At 46.3% G+C, this 26,082-nt stretch overlaps 1 protein-coding gene across 1 annotated transcript in view; it reads right to left on the minus strand.

Moving 5' to 3' along the window:
• FRMPD2 (FERM and PDZ domain containing 2) overlaps positions 1-22,597 on the minus strand; it is a 132,082-nt gene extending 109,485 nt beyond the window's left edge. The window contains exons 1-9 of the mRNA XM_054033323.1: positions 22,474-22,597; positions 19,368-19,525; positions 17,197-17,262; positions 15,620-15,805; positions 13,741-13,858; positions 12,016-12,141; positions 7,196-7,280; positions 4,597-4,747; positions 1,723-1,794 (exon numbers count right to left, since the gene is read on the minus strand). Of these exons, the coding sequence (XP_053889298.1) occupies positions 1,723-1,794; positions 4,597-4,747; positions 7,196-7,280; positions 12,016-12,141; positions 13,741-13,858; positions 15,620-15,805; positions 17,197-17,262; positions 19,368-19,525; positions 22,474-22,597 (1,086 nt within the window). The remainder of the gene's footprint in view (positions 1-1,722; positions 1,795-4,596; positions 4,748-7,195; positions 7,281-12,015; positions 12,142-13,740; positions 13,859-15,619; positions 15,806-17,196; positions 17,263-19,367; positions 19,526-22,473) is intronic.
• Positions 22,598-26,082: the final 3,485 nt, after the last annotated feature.

Raw genomic sequence — 26,082 nt, forward strand, 5'->3', positions numbered from 1 at the left:
AATTTGCAAATGAATTTTAGTTCTGCTGTTTCTCTTTGAAGTTTTTTTGTTCAATGATAGTGACTTTTAAATCTGTAATAGAATGACCAGGGAGATTGAAGTGTTCACTTACTGGCTTATGTATGTTACCATTCCTGATGTCCGATTTATGTCCATTTATTCTTTTGCGGGAACAAATCTACATGGACACACCCCCAGAACTCCGATCAGGGGTATTCTATCTGCTACCCAAGATCCATAAACCCAGAAACCCTGGATGCCCCATCATCTCAGGCACTGGCACTCTTACAGCAGGATTATCTGGCTATATGGACTCTCTCCTCAGACCCTACGCTACCAGCACTCCCAGCTATCTTCGAGACACCACCGACTTCCTGAGGAAACTACTCTGCATTGGTGTTCTTCCTGAAAACACCATCCTGGCACCATGGATGTAGAAGCACTTTACACCAATATTCCACATGAGGATGGATTATAAGCTGTCAGGAACAGTATCCCTGATGAGGCCACAGCACGCCTGGTGGCTGAGCTTTGTCACATAAACATCACCCTATACCAGAAACCTACTGACCGCTATACGTACCTAAATGCCTCCAGCTTCCATCCAAGACACATCACACGATCCATTGTCTACAGCCAAGCCCTAAGATACAACCGAATTTGCTCCAACCCCTCAGTCAGAGACAAACACCTACAAGATCTTTATCAAGCATTCGTAAAACTACAAAACCCACCTGGGGAAGTGAGGAAACAGATTGACAGAGCAAGACGGGTACCCAGAAATCACCTACTAAAGGACAGGCCCAACAAGGACAATAACAGAACACCACTGGCCATCACATACAGCCAAACCTCTCCAGCGCATTATCCACGATCTACAACCTATCCTGGAAAATAATCTCTCACTCTCACAGACCTTGGGAGGCAGGCCAGTCCTCGCTTACAGACAACCCCCCAACCTGAAGCAAATACTCACCAGCAACTACACACCACAGAAACACCAACCCAGGAACCAATCCCTGTAGCAAACCTCGTTGCCTACTCTGTCCCCATATCTACTCTGGCGACACCATCAGAGGACCCAACCACATCAGCCACACCATCAAGGGCTCATTCACCTGCACATCCACTAATGTTATATACGCCATCATGTGCCAGCAATGCCCCTCTGTCATGTACATTGGCCAAACCGGACAGTCCCTCCGCAAAAGAATAAATGGACATAAATCGGACATCAGGAATGGTAACATACATAAGCCAGTAAGTGAACATTTCAATCTCCCTGATCATTCTATTACAGATTTAAAAGTCACTATCATTGAACAAAAAATCTTCAGAAACAGACTTCAGATAGAACCAGGAGAACTAAAATTCATTTGCAAATTCAACACCATTAATCTGGGCTTGAATAGGGACTGGGAGTGGCTGGCTCATTACAGAAGCAGCTTTTCCTCTCCTGGAATTGACACCGCCTCATCTATTATTGGGAGTGGACTACATCCACCCTGATTGAATTGGCCCTGTCAACACTGGTTCTCCACTTGCAAAGTAACTCCCTGCTCTCCATGTGTCAGTATATAATGCCTGCATCTGTAACTTTCACTCTGTGCATCCGAAGAAGTGAGGTTTTTACCCACGAAAGCTTATGCCCAAATAAATCTGTTAGTCTTTAAAATGCCACAGACTCCAGATTAGGCCAAAATTCCAAACATTCATATTTACCACAATGGATCCAGGCAGTTGTAAGGTCACTGGTGGTTCACTGGACAGAATGATAAATTCTGGCCCTGAAAACTGGGAAGAAGCAATTTAGAAAGTTGTTAAAATGATTCATTCATATTCTAAAGATCCCAGCTCTCTTTCTACACACACCCAACAAAGCAGGGACATGAACCTGGCTCTTCTACATTACAGGTGAGTCCCTGGCCTCCAGGCTATTGGCTATAGTAGGGAGCAGCTTGCTCCCTCATTTTGCACAAGAAAGCGCCAGTTTCATCCTGCCGCATAAATGGAAAATTTTTGAACTCTCAAAATTAACTGTAGGCTGCGAAAGCCCTGCCGAGCGCTACCCTTTACTCCTTCAGCGGCCAAAAGGGGTGGGACCAGCTGAGGCAACCCTAGGTCTCCCACTCCTATCCAGAGAAGCACAATAGCTTTTTTATCTTTCCTTCACTATTGTTTTATACTTATATTGTCAGCTGTATGGGGCAGAGAAGCTTTTTGTGCTATGTATTAGGGTTACCATATTTCAGCAAGCAAAAAAGAGGACGGGAGGAGCCCCGCCCTAGCCCCGCCCCTCCCACTTCCCGCCCCCCCAGAACCCCCAACCCTCCCCCCGTTCCTTGTCCCCTGACTGCCCCCTCCTGGAACCCCTGCCCCTAACTGCCCCCCAGGACTCCACCCCCTATCTAAGCCTCCCTGCCTTTCGTCCCCTGACTGCCCCAACCCTTATCCACACCCCCACCCCCAGACAGACCCCTGGGACTCCCACGCCCCATCCAACCACTCCCCACCCCCTGACAGCCCCCCCCCCCCCAGAACTCCCAACCCATCTAAACCCCTCTGCTCCCTGTCCCCTGACTGCTCCGATCCCTCTCCCCACTCCTGCCCCCTGACAGCCCCCCCCAGAACTCCCAACCCCCCACCCCCCCAGCTCCTTGTCCCCTGACTGCCCCCTCCTGGGACCCCTGCTCCTAACTGCCCTCCAGAACCCCACCCCCTACCTAAGACTCCCTGTGCATTGTCCCCTAACTGCCCCCTCCTAAGACCCCCCCCAACTGCCCCCCAGGACCCTACCCCCTACCTGTACCCTGACTGCCCAAAACTTTCTCCACTCCCCCCAAAAAGCCCCCCCCCCCGAATTCCCGACCCCCCCGCCGTTTCTTGACTGCCCCCTCCAGAACCTCCCTGCCCCTTCTCCTGCCCCCTGGCCCCCTTACCCTGCTGCTCAGAACATGGTGTTGGGCTCTGTGCGAGCCGGACACGTGGCTGCGCTCCCCAGCACAACACAAAACCCGGTCCCTGGCCCTGCACAGTGCTGCCGGAGCCGGGCTGCAGGGGAGAGCTGCCGGCTCAGAATGCAGGGCGGAGCTCCTCTACAGCTGCTCCGGAGTCCAGCCCGTGACTTCCCTGCAGCCCTCCCAGCTCTGCTCTGCCGGGGGAGGGGGGAAATCCCGGACATTTTGAGTGCTTTACAAATTCCCCCCGGACGCTATTTTTAGCACAAAAAGGAGGACATGTCCGGGTAAATCCAGACTAATGGTAACCCTACTATGTATGGACAGCACCTAGCGCAGTTGGGGCCAGTCCATGACTGGGGGCTCTGAGGTGCTACTGTAATATAAACAGTAAATAAATAATAGCTTGCCCTGCCCATCCACTTCACGCTCCCTCTTTCTTTTCCCTTGCAAAGTGTTTCATTGTGCGATTATTGGATTCCAATTACGAATCTGACCGCCCCCCCAAAAAAGGTAACAGTATTAAAATCTAAATTCCCCTGTAGAACAATTATTTTTCTCTCTCTAACAAGCTCCAAGTGTGGACGTGCGTGACTCTTGATCTTCAAAGCCCTGCTACTGCTCAGGCCCGAGATGGGCGGGAATTTGAATTCTCTGGGAGCAGCAGCACTGATTTGAAAGACAGAAGAAAGAGGACAACAGCAGCAGCCCAAGGGGCCATGCAGGCAGCAACAAACTTGAGTCACTTAGAGGAAGACTGAAGAGTGGACCTGGCATGAAAGAAATAAAGTGACCTGAAAAGAGAAGTGTGTTTCCCAGCTCCACAGAAATCTGCTTGCCAGCATCTCTTGCTGCAGCGTTATGCAAACAAAACCACCCAAATTAAAATAGCGAAAAGCTCCTCTCTCTGTGTGCACATGCAGCTGGGTGATTAACAGTTCTGGAGGCTGACCCCCTCTGCTCTAGGTAGCACAAGGATACCACCCTCAACCACAGCTGAGGATGAAAGGAGAACTAAATCCCAATGGCTCATTTATTCCTTGGCTTCTATGCTCAGACTGCTAAGCAAGTATCACCAGCCCCATTTTACAGACAGGACATTCACAGCCACAGGTTATACAACACCTTAATGGTGGCACTACCAATAGCTCCAAGCTCACCTGACTATCCCATCAGTGTGTTAACTTCTAGGCTATGCCTTCTGCCTGGGTGTATATTGTAAAAGAAGAGCAACATGGGACTGTTCTAAAGCTGTTTGATCCCTATTGACTGCAATGGGCTTTGGATCCAGCCCTTCTCTGATATGTTGAAGGCACAGCTAAGGTGACTGATAGAAACAGCCCTTAGTATGCATTAATGGTCACAGAAAGCATGACTAGAACCCCAAGCGGGAAATTTGGCCTTTTAAGGTTCAGTCCTACAGCTCCTAGTCCTTATGCAGACAAAGCTCCCATTGACATCTCTGGGAGTCTGACTGCCGGACTGAGCTCTTTATCACACCCAGATCCTATGGTGCCCTTTCTGGGCTCGGCCATTCTGATGAGCTGAGTCAGCTATCCAATAGACCCTACACCGTTGGGGGCAGGTATCTGTGCGGGCTTTACATTTTGCAATCAGTGCGCTCATTGTCACTAGTCACCTTTTCTTTTCTTTGGAACAAGCACCTCAGAGACGCAGCAGCTGCTAATGAGTCCTTGGCAGACACCGAGAAGGTAGAGCCTAACTTCAGAAGGTTGGGCTTGTCGTTCTTCTGAGTCCCAGCAGGGATTTCATCCACAGCACTTGCTGATCTTCAAAGGAGTGAGCAATATTTCAGATTGCGAATCCAAAGCAACAGACAGAGAGTTTAAAAGTCTTTGAGTGGCACTGGCTTATGCAATAAAGGACAATCTCCATGATCTACATGGCATGACCCCTACAGAAAAGTGTTATATGGATAAAACTGTGAAGGTTCTACAGAAATTAATCTAAAAGCCTATAGGGTTTAAACAGAGGATGTGTTCCTTTCTATACTGCCTGGGCCAGATCCTCAGTTTCTGAAAATCAGCACAGTCCCACTGAAGTCAGTGAAGATTTTGCCAATTTACATCAGCAGAGGATTTGGCTGCAGGTTGTTTGAATTATCCTCAAGAACCTACAGCAAGGATGACATTTTCTATTAAATTCTACAGGGTGGTTAAAAAACAACAGGGGAAAGGGTACCATTCTTCATTACTTTCTATAGGCTATTTTCAGGATGGGAGGCTTTGAATCTAATCAAATAATTGAGGTTTCAGATAATCAAGGGGATTGTCAGTGTAATTAACAGATGTTGAGCGCTGCGGAAAATCAAGGTTCAGATAATGACAACAATACTGGAGATTTAACCCTTAAAACACTGATGTCGTCCACACTGCCAGACAAATGTACGCTTAGCAGAAATATATAATGCATATGAACTTATATATAGGGAATGGCCAATGGCAAGCTGCAGGTATGAAGGTTTTGCTGGCATTAGTTTGGGTTAGTTGTGTTATTAACAAATGACAAAGTGGTGAGTGAGCTATGCCAATCATTCCAAACTTCTATACCCACCATGCTATCATTTATTCTGTATATACCACGTGTATTACAGCAAATCTATTTGAGAGATGTTTCGGAAGGTTTTTAAATGTTTCCCTGACAATATTTGTTGTATCTTGCTGCCTGGTAGGTATCTTTTTTACCATCAGTCCAGCCACAGAGGGAGAGAAAAATTAAAGCCAATGACCTAAAATAGCTTTTCTAGACATAAAAATGTCATGAGTTTGAAGCCCAATGCCAAGCATAGTGGGTCCAGTGGGAAGATGAGAATCTCTCCTTGCCCATGGGAGAAGGCTGCCATTTCTCATCCTGCAGGGGGTGAGATATCAGACTTCAAAGCTGTGACATTTTTATGTACAGGCTCCAATCCTGCATACACTCGTGGACATGCTTCATTTGAATACCCTGAGTAGTCCCACTGAAGTCAATGTGGTAAAGTTAAAACACATCCTGTGGGCCTTCAGGATCAGAGTCATAGATCGTAAACCCATCATGGGCCCAGGATGCTATATTGCCCGTCCAGGCCCTGGACCTTAGACCATAGTCATTTGGAAAATGATTCCACCTTTGGGCAGAGTTGACAACAAAAGTGTCAGCGTGTTGACTTGGAACGCCCTGGCAGGGACGGTTGATTGGGCAGAGGGCCAGTGAGGTGCTCAAAAAGCACATGATAAATACACTGATCAATTTAACATGTGACTATCACCTCTACATGATACCCATTCCCCACAAAAAACACTGTCATCCTGGGGCATGAACTGCAATGATTTCTTACTGTACGTACAGGGGAACATGGAGTAGCTCATAGCTCTGGTAATTGTGGTTAACTGTTGGCTGTTTAATAGGAAGTTCAATCAGTTTACTCAGGACGTGGTTAATGGAGAAATCTAAATGCAGCACTTCCCATGGTTCTGAATTAAGTCAATCATGCTTGATGGCAGGAACTCCTGTTTAACTGGGATAAGAATTCTGCTTAACTGGGTACCTATCATGGATTAAGAGGTAGGTAAATAGGGGATTCTGGTCTTTGTGATGCTCAGAGGCTAATCATTCTTAGGCCTTGTCTGCATTTGGAATTAGCCCCAGCTGCAGTTGCAGCATGCTAGCCCCCTGCTTTAGACATCCCAAGATAGGGAGAGGTGCAGCGTACTCTGTTTTCAAAAAGGAATTAGCTCCAGTGATGCAAATCACAGCATCCCCGGTCTACACTTGGGGTTTGCACTGGAGCAGTCACAACTGGCTGCTGGTCACCCATGGCTAAATCGAGGCCAATCCCCCAAGTAGAGACAAGCCCCCTATCTTTCTGTTGGTGGCATCTGTCGGTTACCTTTAACTCTTTAGTGATCCAGGGGGGTTGAAATAGTGACTCAGTCTGAGAACCTATAGGAAAAGTTAAACGTTACTCTGAAAATCACGTACTGCAAACTTGGCCTTCGCCCTTATTCAGGAAAACACCTCCTGAAGGGAATCAGGGGTTTTCTCTGAGGAAGGACCAAGCAGGAGTGCAGTGAAGTCTTCAGGATTTGGCTCTAGATGAACAGTGTCTGCTACCACGTGGCTAACTAATCCAGTTGCTCCCTGTAGTTTCACATCAGAGCACTGGCACACTAGATCCCCTGTGCCTCCTGCAGTCATAAAAAGACCCATCTTTTAAAGACAAAAACTTTACTGATTACCTGTTAATGAAGAGCTTGTAGCTACTGTGTGTCCTCGACCCACTCAGGTTTGGGTCCCACGCCTGCTGTGCTTGCGGAGCTTTCCCTAACGTTAAATCAAGAGAATAGCACAATCACTGTCACTGAAGCAGCGCCAAAGGTGGCAAAGCTTGCTTTACATAGGGATGGGAGGGGGAGTAGGGGTGGGTGCTCTGCCTAGGGAGCGAAGAGGGGAGCTACTGAGACTCGGTGGGGTGGGACAATTGGCTCCAGGCTGGGAAAGGGGTCCTTGCGGTTCATGTCTCGCTTTTGCCAGCCACCAGATGTAGCTGCTCCCAGCTCCAGCCCAGTCATCCCGGTTCCCACCTGCTCCCCGGCCCAATCACAGGCACCATGGTGGCTGCTCCAGCCCCTCCACCTCCAGCTCTCACTTCTATCACCCTCCTACCTAGTGCATGTATTCATTCCCAGAATGCAGCAGAACAACACATGTGGGTGGAAACATAGATCTGCCCCCTCCCCAATATTTCCATTGTAAGGTCACTAGCCCCAAATGCTCCCCAGTTCCACCTCCCCTGAGGTGCGCACAGCATTAGATCCTGGGACAATATGGCAGGGAGAAGATTTGGACTGGCTGTCCCGTATCCTTGTTTGGGGGACATAATAAATGACTGCATGACAGAGCTGGTTGAACACTGCATTAACAGCGTCCGTGAATAATCCTTCGTATTGGGACGGGCTGTTTGGTTCAGCTATGTCTGAAGCCCTTGTTACAGAACTTTGGAGCTGTGCTCCGGCTCCTCTCCAGCTCCAGGCAAAAACCTGCAGCTCCGGAGCTGCTCCGCGCTCTAGCTCCGGGCTCCGCACTCCTGCTCCGGGCTCCGCTCCAAAGCCCTGCCTTGTTATTCACTGTTCATGGACGTTCAGATAAATGAGTTTGGGGGAATGGCTGTCTGTGTGTGAATCCCTATATTTGCATGAATATGAGGGTCCTGTGTGCAAACAGGAGCATTTATTATTCCACCGATAGTCCTTATTCTTCTGTTTAAACGTTTTCCAGTCATCCGATCAAGGAAGAGAAACAATATTATGTGACATAAGTCGCCAATCACACCCCAGCAATACAAAACAGCTGAAGTGAACTATTTGCAGGATATTTGGCCAATAGTTTGCAGAAACGATTTGGTGAATACTTCTGAATAACTAATACAAGCACAGAAACCAGGGTTTGTTGGGGAGTGATTTGCAAATGGAAATAAGCTAGAGACGAGCAGGGTCTAATTCCCTCCAATTACGGGGGAGCTAAAATCAGATGCAGAACCAGAAATGAGTGTTATTATTGAGGCCTCTTTCTAAATAGCAACACAAAAATACAATGCTGGATTCCAATAAAAGAGCTGCCATCTGAAGCATTAAAAAAAACAATAACTCAGAAATCTACAGTTAACTTATGTTAAATAAATAAAGCTGAATAGTCACAAACTTTGTGGAAGTTTGGCTCTGAATCCAGACACAAACTCTGTGGGTCCCTCTACACTGCAATAAAAAACCCTCGGCACCAAGACTCAGAGCTTGGGTCAGCTGACTCAGCATTGTGGGGCTTGGGCTGCAGGGCTAAAAATAGCAGTGTAGACCTTCAGGCCCAGGCTGGAGCTCAGGCCCCCTTGCAGGGTCTCAGAGCCTGGGCTTCAGCCCAAGTCTGAACGTCTACACTACTATTTTATAGCCCTGTAGTCTGAGCCCCTAGAGTCGGAGATAGCTGACCTGGGCCAGTCACAGCCGTGCTGCGGGTCTTTTATTGCAATGTGATTCCTAGTCCCTTGATACACAATACTAACTATTCAAATCTTGTGGAAACCCAGATGCAATAGGGTAATTGACATAGAATCCATAGTGACAAGTGACTGATTGAAGACCACTAGGTATTAGCCCAAAGATGCTTTTCTAATGAAAATCTGAGCCTCTCTCTCACAAGACAGGTCATATCATTTTAATTAAGAAAATTAATTGCTTAAACATAAGCCTGGTGAACAACAACAACAATGGCAATATGCAAAAACAAACGAATACGTAACTATACAAAAAGAGACTAAAGAAATCAGTGTATTTTCTCAAACAGCAGATGGCAGTATTGCAAAGTCAGGCTCTTTGGGTGACTCGGAGGTGAAGATGCTGGCAGTGAGAAATGAGAGGGTGTGACACATGCCTGATATCAAGGCCAGATCCTACTCTGATATCAGTTAACATAGGCCTATTGAAGTCAACATAGCTGTGTCGATGTACACCAGCTGAGGTTCTCAGGAGGGCACATGTTTACACTCCTTTCTGATAAGACAGCCTTGCAAGTCTCTACTCGCCTAGGGCAAGTTACCTGTATGTATTCTTTGACAAGCACTTCAAATACCCTTAGCATTTCATCATCCTGGTGGGATGACCTGACTAGTTCACAGGCCTCGATGCCATACTTTTAGCACTAATCAAGCCCATTCCTTGTTCTGCAACAGCCTTCCAGTAGGAACAGTGCGGAGAAACAATTTATCAAGAGCCATCAGAAAACGAGTTAAATTTATGAATGGGATTATATGATGGGGTTGCTTGTGATTGGGTTCGATGACCCAGGAAGTCCCATCCAGTCCTATATTCCTGATTTAAGACTAGCATGTGGCTCCTGAAGAAGTTACTTCCATGAACAATGAATTTTTAAATGCAAATGAGCTTCCAGAGTACATGCTGGAATACTAGCAAAGATCACTGAGGATATGAATCTCCCTTGATCATAGTGGTCTTTTTCTGGACTGTAATAGCCCCATGGGGAGGAGAATGTCTTTTTTGGATATATTATCCTGGGAAAGGACGGCTACGGTGAGCAAATTCTCCGAGTCTACTTGTGTTACTTTATATACTGTATTTTTAGGGCCCGCTCCTGCAAAGTACTGAGCACTCTCAACTGCCATGGACTCAACAGGAACTGAGTGTACGCACCATCCCACAGGACTCACCCTTGGTTCTGAGCATTACAGCCAAGATCTTCAAAAAGGGATTAGCCCCTAAATCTATATTCAGGCACCTCGATAAGTAGTGGCTCCCACACTGCAGCATCCATCTGTTGTAGGTTTATATTGACTACAGTTTTGGAGCTTTAAGTATCCACCTCTGTTATAGGAAGGAAGGATCTTTTTTCCCCCTTAGTGATGAGACAAGAGGTGGATTCTGTGCTGCGCATCTTAAAGGTGCACCCAGAACTCAGAGCCCAAGGAGTGGGAGGGGGACTAAGGGGGCATTAAGACCCCTTTACACCCTCCCAGACCTGGGCTGCTCTGGGACCTGTAACAACTCCTGGCCCAAGTTAGACAGTCTGAGGCCTGTCTAATTGTGGGCAGACCCCTCCGGCTACCCTATGGGTCTCAGTGCTACCCCAATGCCTTCTCCCACTCTCAGCCCCACTCAAGACAATCTGCTGTCTAAGGCAAAACTTCAGTGGGCCGCTCCCCTCCTACCTGCCTGCCTCAGCTCAGCCACGGCAGTCTCTCTGCCCATTGCTGATTAACAAATCCTATTGCACCGCTGCCACATAAAGGAGAGCTGTGCCACCAGACTCCCTCCTCCAAGAGCCCACTGCAATCCGTAGAAGTTTGTCACCAGTCAGGCTGGGAAGGGCCTCTCCAAGACACTATTCCCCCTGCCCTGGAGTGTCCAGCACAGCCCATCAGCACAAATGTCCTTAAATTAGAGCTGAGTTGCTGTGTGTGTTATCAGCAAGGATGCATGCTGCAGGCTGCTCCCAGTTTGCACCACTGCTCCGTGCAGGCGGCTCCGCTCTAAGCTGTGCCCCGGGGGTAGGACTGAGCAGGTCCAGGGAGATCAGAATTTGGGGGCTCTCCCAAATGACCATGGTGCTGAAGACTCTGAGCCAGCTCTGACCCCCTTACGGCCAGCTCCCAGGAGCAGTTCGCCAGCAGGAGTCACACACGGCAGCCCTCTGACTCTAGTGGGGTCAGGATTGGGCCCAGAGCCACACTCAGCAGCTTGACCTCCTCTCTCCCCCAACAGCTAGGGTCCTGGAGACCCCGTGTACCTGCCTCAGCCACCCGCCCCAGTCAGTTCCGCTAAGGGCAGGAGCAGATTGTTACACACACATGCAGGCTCTTCAGCCTTAACATTCAGCTTGTTCTGCAGCAGGCCCTCTGGCCGGCCTGGTTTTCAGCATGCTTGCTTCGGGGGGGTGACTGCTGCAAGGAGCTTTTCCCCACTGGGGAGTGGAACAGCTCCGGCCACCTGGGCTGAATGGGAGAGTGAAGAGTGGCCGCAGGGCAAGGGGGCATGAAGGGGACGGAGATGACAGGGGAAGGAAGGGAGGTATGGGAAGGCTAAAGAGGGAAAGGGGCCGGTGGGGAGGCTGAAGGGGAAGCCGGGATGTGTGCGGGGGGGTCCCCAGCCCAGCCCGCAGGCCCTGTCTCATGCAGCATTCAGCACGCTGGCAGTCACCAGCACTTAAAATCTTTATTTTTACATAAAATGTTCATCTGTGGCTCTGTCAGCACCGAGCAAGCGAGAGACCCAGCTCAACTCAGGGTGGAGGGAGGGAGCAGCTTCTACTATTTCAATTGCCTTTTACGCACGCAGCTCCCCCTACACCTCCACACACAAAACAGAACCAGCAAAGTGGTTTTGATAAAATTTCGGGATCAATCAACTGGTTTTTGCATGTTTGCTGGCACAACGTTGGCCGTTCAATACCTTTTCTGATTTCTGCTCAGAGGGAAACTGGAAGTCAGTCTGGAGGTGATCTACTGCAAGGATAAATCATAGTAACAATTTCAAAGTAGAAATTTGAATAGTACCTCTCCTGCAGCCCCTGTTTGACAGTATCAAAGATGTGCTCTCCGAAATGCTGCTGGAGTCACAATAATCCACAGAGAGTTGTCTGTAATCCTCTGCCGACTGACTATAATTCAGTAACCTGGCCCCTGTGTTTGGAAACAGAAAAGAAGCCTGGTAAATCACCATATTCTCTTTTGACTCTAAAATTGCTGTATCCAAGTGCTCGCTTATCTATCACTTGGTCTTGGCTCACTTTGATCGAGTCGTCTTTGCTGTTGAATGTCTTGAGTGCTTTTCACTTCCATCAGGAAAGCATTCACCAGCCCTTAGCAGAGCTGCTTCTCTTCCCTCGTGCTTTTTAGAGCCCCACTCTGACAGAAAGCAGTCCCTACAGCCCCTTCAATGATCCCAACCAACATGAGCCTAATGTACACATTATTTCCATTAAGTTTTAATTGAAAAGTGTCAGGAAGGTTCAGGTAGCCAAGGAGCAAGTTCTAGCTATTTCTGTCCTTCAAAGTCACATGTCCGAGAGACCCCAGCTATCTCCTTCAGGAGTGCTCCACATTGAGTGCCAAGATACAGATCCACCATACAGTGCAACTGCAGCAATTCCCCAAGAATGGTGACCCAAAACATCATGAAGTTGCAGCCCCTCTCTTTGCTTCTATTATATCTTACCCCTATCCTTTTCCCGGGCCTTACAACTTGGGGTGGTAATTTTTAAAGCGGAAAAATATTCAATGAAATGCACCCTCAATAGAAAATGCACCCCGAATGTCCACACTTTAAAATAACAAAGGTACTGATATAGCAAAGCATTCAAGCAAGTGTTTAACTTTAAGCATGTGCTTAATTCTATTGAAGTCAATGAGACATAAGCATGTGCTCACATGATTTGCTGAATAGAGACAGGGCTACTCGTATGTTGTGCATAAGAGCTTGCTGAATTAGGGGCAAAACCAGGACAGAAATACACTGATATTAACTTCTGCTGAGGTGAACATCAAGATTTATTGACCTGAGAGGAAACAAAAGGACATGAAGCCGAAGTCAATATTTATCTTGCAGCAGAGTTTTACCCGGAGGGACAATAACATCTTGAAGTTCAGTTAAAGTGAATCATGAAGTCAGGATGGATTGCTGCGTACATTGTGACCAGGGATCCAAAAGCATGAACCCCGCTTGCCTTTCTCAGGTGGGTTGTCTAGTTGGCTACCGTAGGGCTGCCTTCATGGATATGATGAGCAGAATTTGGCCTTGTTTCTTAAAAGCACTCTAGGAGTAATAAAAGTAAGAGTAAAAAAAATCTTTTTGAAAGGAAGATGTATGCTGACCTTTACTGGACTATTCAAGAAGGAAATATGTGAATATGCTCTTGAAATGGCTTGAGCATGAATTCAGGGGAAACTATTCTTCACCTTTGAGCATTCAGTTGGAGACAGAGTACCAAAACAACTTTTTTTCGTATAGTGTCTTTCATGTGGACTGTTTTAAGGAGTTAAATATATGCATGCTGATCCCTTAACATTGCTCCCTAGCCTTCAGATCACAGTCCTTGGAACCTGTAAGCAGTGAAAGTCTTGCTGAGTTGTCATAGATTTTTCTCCATCATATGCTCATTCAGACGCAAAGCAGTAAATATCATATTCAACTCTACATATAATTGACCCAACATAATTTGAAACAATTCACCTGGCCTGGAAGACCCTCTGAGAAGCGCAGTGTAAACCAGAATCCTTTACCTTGATGAAAATTCAGCTGGGAGGGCAATGCTGAGCTGTCAGATGCTTTCCCGTGCAGCCTTTTCCTTATCACATGGCTTCTGTTCAGGTGGCTGTCTTCAGTGGCTATCTGCTCTACCTGCAAACCAATTGCACTGCAAGTCAATGTCAGCAGACCAGGGGACTTCAAACCTTCATGAGGAAGTGCTCCTTGCCCTCAGCTTGGCCTACGCTCATCAGTGACACTGTATGTGAGTGTGTGTTAAATAAATGATACCGCCTATTGGGGATGGAAATAAACTATTTGCAAATGGACTATTGGATTATTATTAACTGGAGCTGATCAAAAAACAGGGGACATTTTATTTGAAAATCTCATTGACTTTCTCTTCCATTTTTTCCCAATCAAAATGTCAACAAAAGTGCTCCTTGAAAACGTAAATTCTTGAAAACAATTTATCAAGCTTATTTATTAACACCACCACCTTTCAGGCTTGATTGTGCCTTTATGGCCCAGCCCCATGGCAAAGGAGGTGCAGGGAGCTCGCAGATATTGTACCTGATATAGGTAGGATGTCTTTGAGCTCATAGAATGACGTAAACCAGAGTGGCAAGTGGAAACTCTTTATGCAGGGGGAGCATGCTCTCCTCCCTCGTGAAGCCAGTTCCATTAGCCAGTGTGAAGTCTCACAGCCTGTGGAAAAGCTACTATCACTGTGGCATTAGCCTGGAGCATGAAGTCTGGGCAATGATCCCATGGAGACTGGATTTGTATCTCTCTATGCGTGGAGGTACATTGTATGGGGAAACCTCTTTGCTTCATCCACATGGGCACACACCCACACAAGGCCACTGTCAACTGCTCTAGAGGCAGTCTCCCAGAGGTCCCAGCATTCTCCTAACTAGTCTCCCTCTATTCATCTCAAATTAACCCAATCCATCAATTTAACATAAAAATCAGTCAACCAGCCCTAAAACTTCAGGGCTTGCAATCTTCCTTTAGCATCCTGTCAGCCTGGCCTGAGACTCTTGTCCCTATGCTACTCCAGGCCTTTCTGCTTCCCTATCTCACTCTGTTCTCCTTGCTTTATAGCAGGGCTTGTTTTCCTTATTGGTCCCAGCTGTGGCTGCATGCCACCATGATTGGCAATGCTGGCAGCTGTGCTGGGGAGTGGTCAGTCTGGTTGCCTGAAAGTGGGGAAGATGCTCCTCTCCCTTCTGCCTATGCCCAGATGGGGTTTGTAAACCCAGGACAGCCACATAATCTGGTTTTGGGGAAATTAGAGCCAGTTCCTACTTCCTTTACTCTCACAAGTATTCCCTCTGAAATACAGTGGGGTTACTTGAATGGGTAAATCCAGCAGGATGTAGCCCATAACCCACAGCACAGTTGTTTAAAGGTACTTAGCTAGTCTTAAAAGTCATCCAGCATTCAAGGTTTTCACCATGCTCTGGGCTGGGGCTTTTACATCTGAGAATCCTAGGAGTGGTAATATTGCAATCCTGGGATTGGGGCCATGGCATCCCAATGTTGACAATACATTGTATTCCTAAAACGTAATGGCATCTGGGTATAATTTTCAAAACTGCCTAACTCTGTGACGTAGGAGCCTAAATCCCATTGATTTTTCAGGTGCTTTTGGAAAAATTCACCCCTGCTTCCATGGTGTCAAAAATATGTAGAAGCCTAATAGAAAAATGCAACCTAAACACTGAAGAAAGTACATGCACCATCTTCCATGGCACAAGAGTCACTCATTTCAAGCCATCATTGACTTTTCACAGGCTAACTTGCTCTCAAATATTCTACTCTACTGTCCATACTCCCTGCCCCGCCAAAAAAAACCCAACCAGGACTACTATAGTATTGTCACTGCTGGGAAATAAAAGAGGTACTGACCTCAGTGATGCTTCCTAGCACAAATTTGACCATTCTCTGGATGTAAACACTTGCAGGAGAAGAGGAAGATTCCTTCTGGTGCACTTCACATGCCTCCAAAATGGATTCTGGGGAAAGTCTTTTATGTGGCAGATCTTCACACAGCTTTAGCAGCAGGGCATGTAACTGATCACTCAGCTGAAGGGACTGAGACAACAGGGAGATAATGGTAAATAATAGCTCTCATTTAGATAAAACACTGTAATGCTCCATGAACTTGGGCTGGAATTTTCTGAAGGACCTTTGAGTTTCAATGAGAATTCACTTAATTCCCTTAGCCCCTGGGAAATCCCAGTCTAGATACATAGAGTACCACTGAAATGAAGCCACCCTGGTAAGGAGGATGTCACTGAAGGTAAATGTCAGATATTATGATTCAGAACAGTGCATCATGGGGGAGATGTGGCTACTGACAGCCATTGTGGCTGCTCCACAAATCTGAAGTTCAGATCATTCATTTTTAATATCTCATCCTTAAGCTGCATGGCACTCTCTCAGTCTCAGAAGGGTCAAGAATTGAGCTACTCAAATCTATGTTTCTATGGAGACCAGATATTTAAATTCTACATGGTTATTTAGGTTATGGACTCCCTACACTGAGACCACGGAGAAGTAAAACATCCTAGAAAAGGAGCTCAGATGGACTAAATAATAATAGCTTCGCATATCACCAATGCGCAGTTAATAGCTTGAAGGATATGTTAGTGAAACAAGAGTGCCTCCTGCAAATCTTTGAAGAGACACTGAACTGGCTGAGCAGGAAATGGTTGGCTACTAATAGCAGTTCTGGTGGTAAAAATCTGCCCAGGGCAGAAAGAGAGATCGTTAGTCACTTCACAGCCATCCCATGCTTTGAACAAGTCATCTTCATTTGCACAGAGCTGTGTGTCCAATACTGTATACATACAAGTCACCAAAATGATGCAGATGTGACTTTCTTCAGCATAAGAACATAAAAACGGCCATATTAGGTCAGACCAATGGTCCATCTAGCCCTGTAGTCTGTCTTCCAACAGTGGCCAATGCCAGGTGCTTCAGAGGGAATGAACAGAACAGGGCAATTATTGAGTGATTCATTCCCTGTCGTCCACTGCCAGCTTCTGGCAATCAGAGGTTCAGGGACACACAGAGCATGGGGTTGCTTCTCTGACCAGCTTGGCTAATAGCCATTGATGGACCTATCCTCCATGAGCTTACCTACCGGTAATTCTTTTTTTGAAACCAAGCTTGAAGCCCTATTTATCTTATTTCTGGTATGAAGGAAATTCCCCTCCCCTTGCCTCATGGGATGGGCTAGGGAATCCTGACTCTTAAAGAAAGATACAATGCAAATGCAAATCCTGGATTTGGATAATCCTAAACTTTGGCATCTGGCTCTGAACTTCCCAGCTGGTCCTGATCTCTCTAATGGGCCAACCCAAAACACCAGCCATAAACTTCCCACCTGGACTATGGAAAGTTCAACTCATACCACCCAACTTTCCAATCTGTTAATGTGTGACAAAATAAAGGAAAACAAAGATATTGATATTACTGACCTGGTTTGGAGGAACCTGATAGTCTGCTGACCAATAGAGGGTCATTCCCAAAGAATACACCAGCATCTGGCAAACAAGAACACCCAACCAACCAGTTATTAATTATATGTCAATAATTACAGAGAACTCACCTGGCAATGAGATCTCTGAAGCCGTGAGCCGTGATTGGGACTTTTAAAGCTGGACTGGATAGAGCACATGTACAATGGGACACAGCCCTGACTAGCAGAGAGATGGAATAGGTGGGACATAATAGATCTTCAGCTCTATGGGCCAGATTGTCTCCTATGCATGAAAACACATGCTGGGGATGGTTTGACAGGCTGGCGAGCCAGCAGCTGACCCATGCTATAGTCACTTAGGCACTAACTAGTTCCCCAGAGAAGTCCTGACTGAGGGGCGGAAGACAATTACCTAATCAGACTGTGGGCTGATGTGCTCAGGGGCTACTTATCCCAACAGCTGAGAAGGTGGTTGTAAAGCACAAGAAGGAAGTGCAAAGGAAAGAGAGGGGCTAACAGGGGAAGCCAGGCCTGTGGCTGATGAGACTGCTTCCTCTCCTTGAAGACAGCGCTGAGGATTACAGTGCTGCACTAGGACTGTGATGGCAGCATGGTGGTAGGAGCATCAAAAAACACTCACAGAGGGGTTGGCAATCAAGAGGCATCCAAGAGTGTTTGTGAGTGATCCCAAGGCAGGAAAGGAGCCTCTGCACACCAGCTGGGGTCGCGAGCCACAAGGGTGCATAGATGCTGTTCACCTTCCCCTGGCTGGTAGGATTCCTGGAGCACAGCACTGTCAGCGTCCCTCACCATAGCATCGGCCAGGACAAGATCTGGTGCATATTCCTGTCTTTGGAGTTAGGCCCCCACCCGCCAGGGAGCAATGCTGCTCTACAGCTTACACAGGAGAAAGTGGGTCCGTTCACCTCTCTTTCTGTCCTTGCATAGCAGAAGATCTGGTCCCCATTGCTATATGTCTTTTTCCTCAGCTCTGCCATGGCCATTTCCTGCACTTCTAGCATCCTGAGGAGGTTTCCGTTCTGTTCTGCAGCCCTGACGTTATCCCTGTTTATTACCAGCTGTGATTTCATTTGCCAGCAGGCTGCCACAAGAACAAACCCGGTAAAGATGTCTATTAAAATGTTTATTAGCCCCATCTGCTTCAGAGGGCCGGAGCTCAGTTTGCAAATCACCCCAGCAGAGCAAAGCTGCCAGAAACACCCATTTTGCAGGTTGTCTATTCAACAGTTATTAAGCAAAATCCGTTTGGAAGATTAGCACATTCCTGTCTCATGTTTATACAGACAAACTGCTTTCAATTAGCCAGGTTTCATACAGTCATTGATTTAATAGGGGGACTTGACTTTAAGAGACTATTCCTCTCTAGCCTTACTCTAGGATCCCTCTTTGCCATGGAAGGATGGGAACCCAATCCGTATAGGGCTTCTGCATCTCCACCTAATGGCTCCCGGCCCCCCACAGCTCTGCCCAGCTCCCGGACAGCCCAAATCCAATGAAGCCAGTGGCTGTCTCTGGGACCCTCTCTTGAGCAGAGAGGTGCTTCAACTAGAACAGTCCTACAGTTTCTGACCCACACTGAATTAGCCCATCCTGCCATCAGCCCTCCTGCTCTTTCTATATACCCCAAAATGGCAGGGGGTCCTCTGTGGTAGACAGTGCTGAGGAATAGGCTATCCATCCAGGGAGAGGTGAGATAGGCATGGAAGGACGCTCTGGATGTGAATCAAGGGAACACTATCCTCCCACAGTATCTGGCATTAAAATGACCTTATTAGATAAAAGTCTTTTTTTTAAATATTCCCTTCACAATATGTGTGTGGGGTGACTGGAAGTGTAGGGGGTCACTTCTCAGATGGGATGAGGTGGCTGGTGCAAATCACTTTGGCCCATTTCCACCAGACTCGTGGGACCGTGGGATGATGATTGAGATTGCAGTAGAATCCCAAATGCCCCTTGATTTCAGGGGGGTTCTAGGTTCCAGACAAACCTTTCTCGCAGCCTTAACTACAGTCTAACTTGGTTTTGTTCACTGCCCTTGTGAGAGGGAGTCTGATGTTAGATGCTGGGTCTGTTGTGTTGACACATTTGGACCGGAGTATTTTGCCTAACAAACTCCAAGGTACAATCAGGCTGTTCAAAAACCCACACCTTTGTCAATCCAACATGCTTGTTTTTACTCTGTCCATGGAGCAGTTCTGGTGCCCTGAAAGGGGCAGCTTCTTGGTGAGACACATTGTCTTGGAAAGACAAACTTCCTCTGGCTGAAAGTACCATTGACCATGGGCAAATCACATGGATAAGTGGATCTGAAAAACAGGATCAGCAGGAAAGCAGGGTTAATATTCAGAGGGGTTGGAAAAACTAGCATAAGTTTCAGAGGGGTAGCCACATTAGTCTGGATCTGTAAAAGCAGCAAAGAGTCCTGTGGCACCTTATAGACTAACAGACGTATTGGAGCATGAGTTTTCGTGGGTGAATACCCACTTCATCGGATGCATGTAGTGGAAATTTCCAGAGGCAGGTATAAATATGCAAGCAAAAGTGAGTCAGGCTAGAGATAACGAGGTTAGTTCAATCAGGGGGGATGAGGCCCTCTTCTAGCAGTTGAGGGGTGAACACCAAGGGACGAGAAACTGCTTTTGTAGTTGGCTAGCCATTCACAGTCTTTGTTTAATCCTGAGCTGATGGTGTCAAATTTGCAGATGAACTGAAGCTCAGCAGTTTCTCTTTGGAGTCTGGTCCTGAAGTTTTTTTGCTGCAGGATGGCCACCTTTAAATCTGCTATTGTGTGTCCAGGGAGATTGAAGTGTTCTCCTACAGGTTTTTGTATATTGCCATTCTTAATATCTGATTTGTGTCCATTTATCCTTCAATCTCCCTGGACACACAATACGTCTGTTAGTCTATAAGGTGCCACAGGACTCTTTGCAGGGTTAATATTGTTTAGTTCACTCTGCTAGGACAATGAGCTTCTGAGGCTGTAGCATCAAACTCACGTGGACAAATTCACCCATGGCCTGGCCAGGAGAACTAAATTGTGCCAGGGCTGATTTTGTCACATGGACGCTCAGAGATCTGATTTTTGTCTCATGTACACCACTTTTACATCTACATAACCCCACTGACTTCAGTGGAGCTATTTCTGATTAACACCAGTGCACATGAGAGGAGAATCAAGTCAGTAACACGTGCAAACAGTCTGAACTCTACTAAGACATTTAATTTGTGATTCTTACTAGGCCTTGTGGGTCAAAACACATGAGGCTACATGGCAAATAGGGGTCATCTGCTAGTAAAGCATTAATTTTCAAAGAGGCCTAAGAGAGGTAAGCACCCAACTCCCATTGAATTTCACCACCAGGATACTGAGCTTCGCCATTTGCTGGGCCATTTTTTTGCTCTACGCTGTCGCTCTACAGTCAACCAGCTCTGCATGTAACCCTGCATCTTACAATAGTGACCCTGCAGTTGTTGACCAATTACTGTCAGATACTATTGTGTTTTTTAAATGGAAACTCCAGATCCAAACCACCCCGCATGAACTTTGGGGAAGTTTTTATCTGTATCCAAGTTTCACAATTGCCCCATAAAATGGGTCAAACCAAACACTTGGATCCAAATCCCTGCTACTCTTGGTACGTTTGTATTCAGGTTTTGTGGCTCAGCCTTCTCTCTGCTTTATATACATAGTATATTTCAACCCAAAGGATCCGAAAGCACTTTACAATGGAAAATTAGGCTCCCAAATCCATATTTAGGCATCTAAAATAACTGGCCAGATTCTCAGAACTTCAGAGCAACCAACAGCTCCCTCTGGAGTCAATGCTGAGTTTTGCTGAAGTGTAGCCCACTCTGGCATGAAAATGGAGTGAATTCAACCAACCCATAAACACACAACATTCAACCAACCCATAAACACACAAACAAACGCAAAACAGAGTGTGTATGTGTGTCCATCCGTCCATGTGAGTTTGACCAAACACAGCAAAGAAGATGGGTTCAAATGTCCGTAAACACAAGACAGGGCTTTGTCAAAAAGACCCACACAGACTCAACTTGGTTTATTTCCATTCAAAAGAAGAAGGACTGAGTTGACTCTGGTAGTATTTGTACTTGGGACTCCTGGCCATGTACGTAATAGAAACAGGAGACTTGGGCTACTAAGCCATTCTCTCCAGCCTAGACCATGTAGCAGGAACGAGGGTCTCGAAAGGATAAAAGCTAGGGTGTAAACCCTACATGCCTCTATCTTTAGGCATTTTGACAAAAAGATTAATCATCTTCAATTTACACCTGAAACATGGCTTGTGCGTCCCAGACATAAGGACAAGGAAGGAAAGGTTAAGGAGTCATACAGCCACAGGGATACATAGCCAAAGCAGCTACACACTCAATACCAGTGGCAAGTTCGTAACAGCATTTCTTAAAAAATTAAAGGCCCTTAAAATAATAATAATCAATTAACCCTGTCCCCATCTCCTTTCCCCCTCCATAGCACTGTATCAGAAAGCAATTATTGTTTGTAGAGAAGCTTGTTTGTTTTATCATTTTAGTTAAAACCAGAGACATTCAAGAGGCTTAATAACGCCTCAAAATGTTGAATTCGCTTGGCATGACCAATACCTAAAATGTAAGTGACAGAATACTCAGCCTTGCACCAACCTAGACTTCTGCTGCTTCCTGTTCCCTTTCATCATGTCCTGCCTCACTATTCTTAAGCCCATCTGTTTATCACCAAGAAAAATAAAAGCCTCCTACTAGCTGAATGGGTAGCCACCTGAATTTGTCTTGTCTCTCCTTATTGCCAACACAGGAATGTTAGTTACACACTTTGATGGCCTTGCACTTTGTGTTGTTGTAGCAGGGTGTGCCAGCTTTTTAACACAGGACTGGAAGAGACTTCCTGGAAGGGACTTCAAATCCTCTGCTGTCACAGACAACTCCGCCCTAAAGAATACCTGTGGGGACTCTAGGCAGAGGACGTGACCTCAGAGCAGCAATTTAGGGCTTGGGCAAAAAATCAAGGCCACTGTCTTGTAATGAACTCCCTGCTGGTGTCCGAGCAGATTACACAGAGATAGCTGTCACATTTAAAAACGTCTCCGTCTGTTTTGAAGGATCCTGTCTTTCTCATCACTGCTCTCTGTCTTGATAATGGGGAATCCCAGGAGTCCTTCAGAACAATATGAATGTTCCAGGGTGACCAGTGTAGGCAGGTAGATGGACAGCTACCAAAACATAACCATCCACTCACCTTTGGGCAGGTCCTGGAGAAGATTTTCTGTGCCCAGATGTAAGAGAGCCCATATATCTTCCTCCTCCAAAGGGCTTCCCTTCAGCTGCAGGACCTCAGCCAGAGTCACACAGGAGCTGCTCATCCTTGCTACAATAGAAACCAGACAGCTAGAGCAGATTGAACTGTTCAGAACAAATCACATTCATTGCACACTTATCCCCTTTTCAGGGTAGCTAACCGTTCATGAACCTGATTTCTTAGACCTTAGGCAGCATCAATGGATTGTTTGGGGCAAACGATTTCCATCTACCAGATTTTTTGTGGAAGTTGCTGGTATGATTATTCATTATTCAGGATGCATGAGAGGTCACCTGAATCATATCTGCTGCCTGATTGGATGACTTACACTTTCTAAATAAGAGGCATGGCTGAACAAAGCATTGCTGTTGTGATTTTCCCCAGGGTGGTGGATGGGCGAAGGAGGGAGCATCTGAGAGTGAGAAAGAGCTGGAGAAGAAAGAGATGTCATGAGACAAGAAGGTCTATTAAATGTATGACATTTAAAATCCTGTCTTTGTGCTTTTTTGCACAAGAAAGAGCATAATATCTGGCTATCTACATGGACTCAAGATTAAAGAAATGCCTGCGTTCCTTCCTGGTGAAGGAGAGGTGAACATAAGAACGGCCATACTGGATCAGACCAATGGTCCATCTAGCCCAGTAGCCTGTCTTCTGATAGTGGCCAATGCCAGAGGGAATGAACAGAACAGGCAATCATTGAGTGATCCATCCCTTGTCGTCCACTCCCAGCTTCTGGCAATCATAGGCTAAGGACAGTCAGAGCATGGGGTTGCATCCCTGACCATCTTGGCTAATAGCCATTGATGGACCTATCCTCCATGAACATTTTTGTACCCTATTATAGTTTTGGCCTTCACAACATCCCCTGGCAATGAGTTCCGCAAGTTGCCTGTGCATTGTGTGAAGAAGTACTTCCTTTTGTTTGTTTCAAACCTGCTGCCTATTAATTTCATTGGTGACCTCTGGTTCTTGTGTTATGAGATGGGGTAAATAACACTTCCTTATTCACTTATTAACCCCCCAACCTGAAGCAAATACTCACCAGCAACTACACACCACACCAAAGAAACACCAACCCAGGAACCAATACCTCTAGCAAACCTCGTTGCCTACTCTGTCCCCATATCTACTCTGGCGACACCATCAGAGGACCCAATCACATCAGCCACACCATCAAGGGCTCATTCACCTGCACATCTACTAATGTTATATATGCCATCATGTGCCAGCAACGCCCCTCTGCCATGTACATTGGCCAAACCAGAGAGTCCCTCCGCAAAAGAATAAATGGACACAAATCAGATATCAGGAATGGTAACATACAAAAGCCAGTAAGTGAACACTTCAATCTCCCTGATCATTCTATTACAGATTTAAAAGTCACTATCTTTGTGTAACTCCATTGACTTCTGTAAAGTTGCTCCTGATTTTTACCAATGTAAGTGAGAGCAGAATTAGACCCTTTTGCCTTCTGCCACCAATCTTAACATCCAACTCACATGCACACATGAACATTATAAGAAAAGAGAATTTCTTTAGGGCAGATTCTGCCACTCATACTCATGTTGAGCAGCACCCTCTTTAGAAACAATAATTGGACTACTCATGCTACATAGTGTGAGTAAGGGGAGCAGAATCTGGCCCTTAGCGACCCACACCTAAATAACCTTAACTCTGCCCCTGTGTTCTGCTAATCTTTTTCTGTGCCTTTTAAATGTGAATTTTGGGGAATGCAGTAAATGCCTATATTTTCCACATGGAGAATTGAAAATGTGATAGATAGAACTTATTTGCATAACTGAGATTGTACATATCTGTTCAGTATATTAAGTGTGATAATTTGTTATGACACTACCAGCTGATGTTTTAGCATAAAGGACAGAATATTATGCTCCTACATAGGAGTTAGGAGTAGGATATGATTTCATTACACATTAGCTTTGTGTCTCATGATATGGGTACATGGCATTGTTTGGCCAAGGGGGAAAACACTACTGATGGCATGGTATTCAGATAGTCTGGCACTGTTATCACAGCTTTGTTTTCTCAGACTGTATATAGTTGCATAGAAGCACACACTTTGCATGCATAAGCGTGAGTGTTAACTCTGCATGCACAGCCACGAGAGGAAATTTTGCAGGCTATATATGCCTTCTGTGTGCCACTGGGCGTGGTTCCATGGGGCTCCGAGCACATTGTCCTAAATGAGTCGGATATAGGAACTGCCATTCTGGCAAAGGCTGGTGGTGCATCTAGTCTGCTGTCCCGTCTTGCCAGTGGACAACATCAGATTCTTAAGAGGAAAGTGCAAGAAACTCCACAGTGGACAATCACCACAGGGGCAGTTTCTTCCTAACCCCGGGCAGTAGAGGCTGACTTGTATCCTGAAGCATGAAGGCTTATATTCCTCAGCATGCTTTATCCCATTGAACGAAACTGCAGATATTTTCATTATTCACAGAAGAGTCTAATTCTTCTCTCACTGACCCCATTGTTATGCTGCTATTTACTTCAGTGGAGTCACTCCAGATTCTCACTGGTGGAAGTAAGATTGAATTCAAACTGATAAATGTCTCATCCTGTTTTGGAATCCTGCCAACCTCTTGTTCTCAATAATCTCTTGTGGCATTGAGTTCCACAGGTTAATTTTGTGTGTGTGTGTGTGTGTGTGTAACAGCTTTGTATCGGGTGGGTAGTGGCAGGATAGTGGCATGCTGGGGAAGGGTGGAGGGGACGGATTCGCCACTGTCTGTATCCAGCCGCTATTGCCATCCACGGAGAAGAGGTGTTGGAGCCAAGGATGGTACTGCAGCTTTGCCTTCACCCCACAGCCTGAAAGCTCTGGCCTTTTGGGACACCCCTGTGCCTAGCCCAGTTGCCACAGCTGCTTGCTTTCTGCACAGAGAAGAATTTGGTAAGTCCAACAGCCTGTTCCTCAGCCAGGTTTTTCTTTATAATGCAGTATTCACCAGCTCGCTCTGTGTATGCTTTGGTGTTCTGCATTATTTTCACTCTGTTCCAAGGGGCTCTGTCCCCCAGACTCACTATCTTCCAAACCGGAAGCCACAGCATTGGTAGTAAACTGAGCTCTCAATTCCCTCCCCGTGGTTTTCTCAACCAACTTGTTGGCATTTCAAATGGGACCCAAAATACAAATTTTAGTCCATGTGGCTTCAAGGGACAGTAAAGCTTCTTAAGGCCTAACCTTAATTAGAAAAGACAGACAAAATCTTCTTAATCTAAGCCATCTCCATTCTCTCCTAGTAATAAATTGCTGGGGCAGCATTTCATTTAACTCTGTGGTACTGGGACTCAGCAGCCAGTTCAAATCCCCAATGCTAGAATTAAGATGTTCTTCCCACCATAGAGTTAATCCACCATGCAGCTTCCTCCTGAAGAAAGCTGCTGTATCTATTTTAGATGGAAACACTTCTGCCAAGTTAGTTCAGCATAGATGCTTCTAACTAGCTTAAATGGCTTAATAAACTAACGCGGAGGGTCAAGGCCGCCCTCGGTGGCACCCGGCCACTGAAGCAAGTGGAGTGA

This window comes from Malaclemys terrapin, chromosome 7 (genome assembly GCF_027887155.1).
Source record: "Malaclemys terrapin pileata isolate rMalTer1 chromosome 7, rMalTer1.hap1, whole genome shotgun sequence".
NCBI classification, from domain to species: Eukaryota; Metazoa; Chordata; order Testudines; family Emydidae; genus Malaclemys; species Malaclemys terrapin.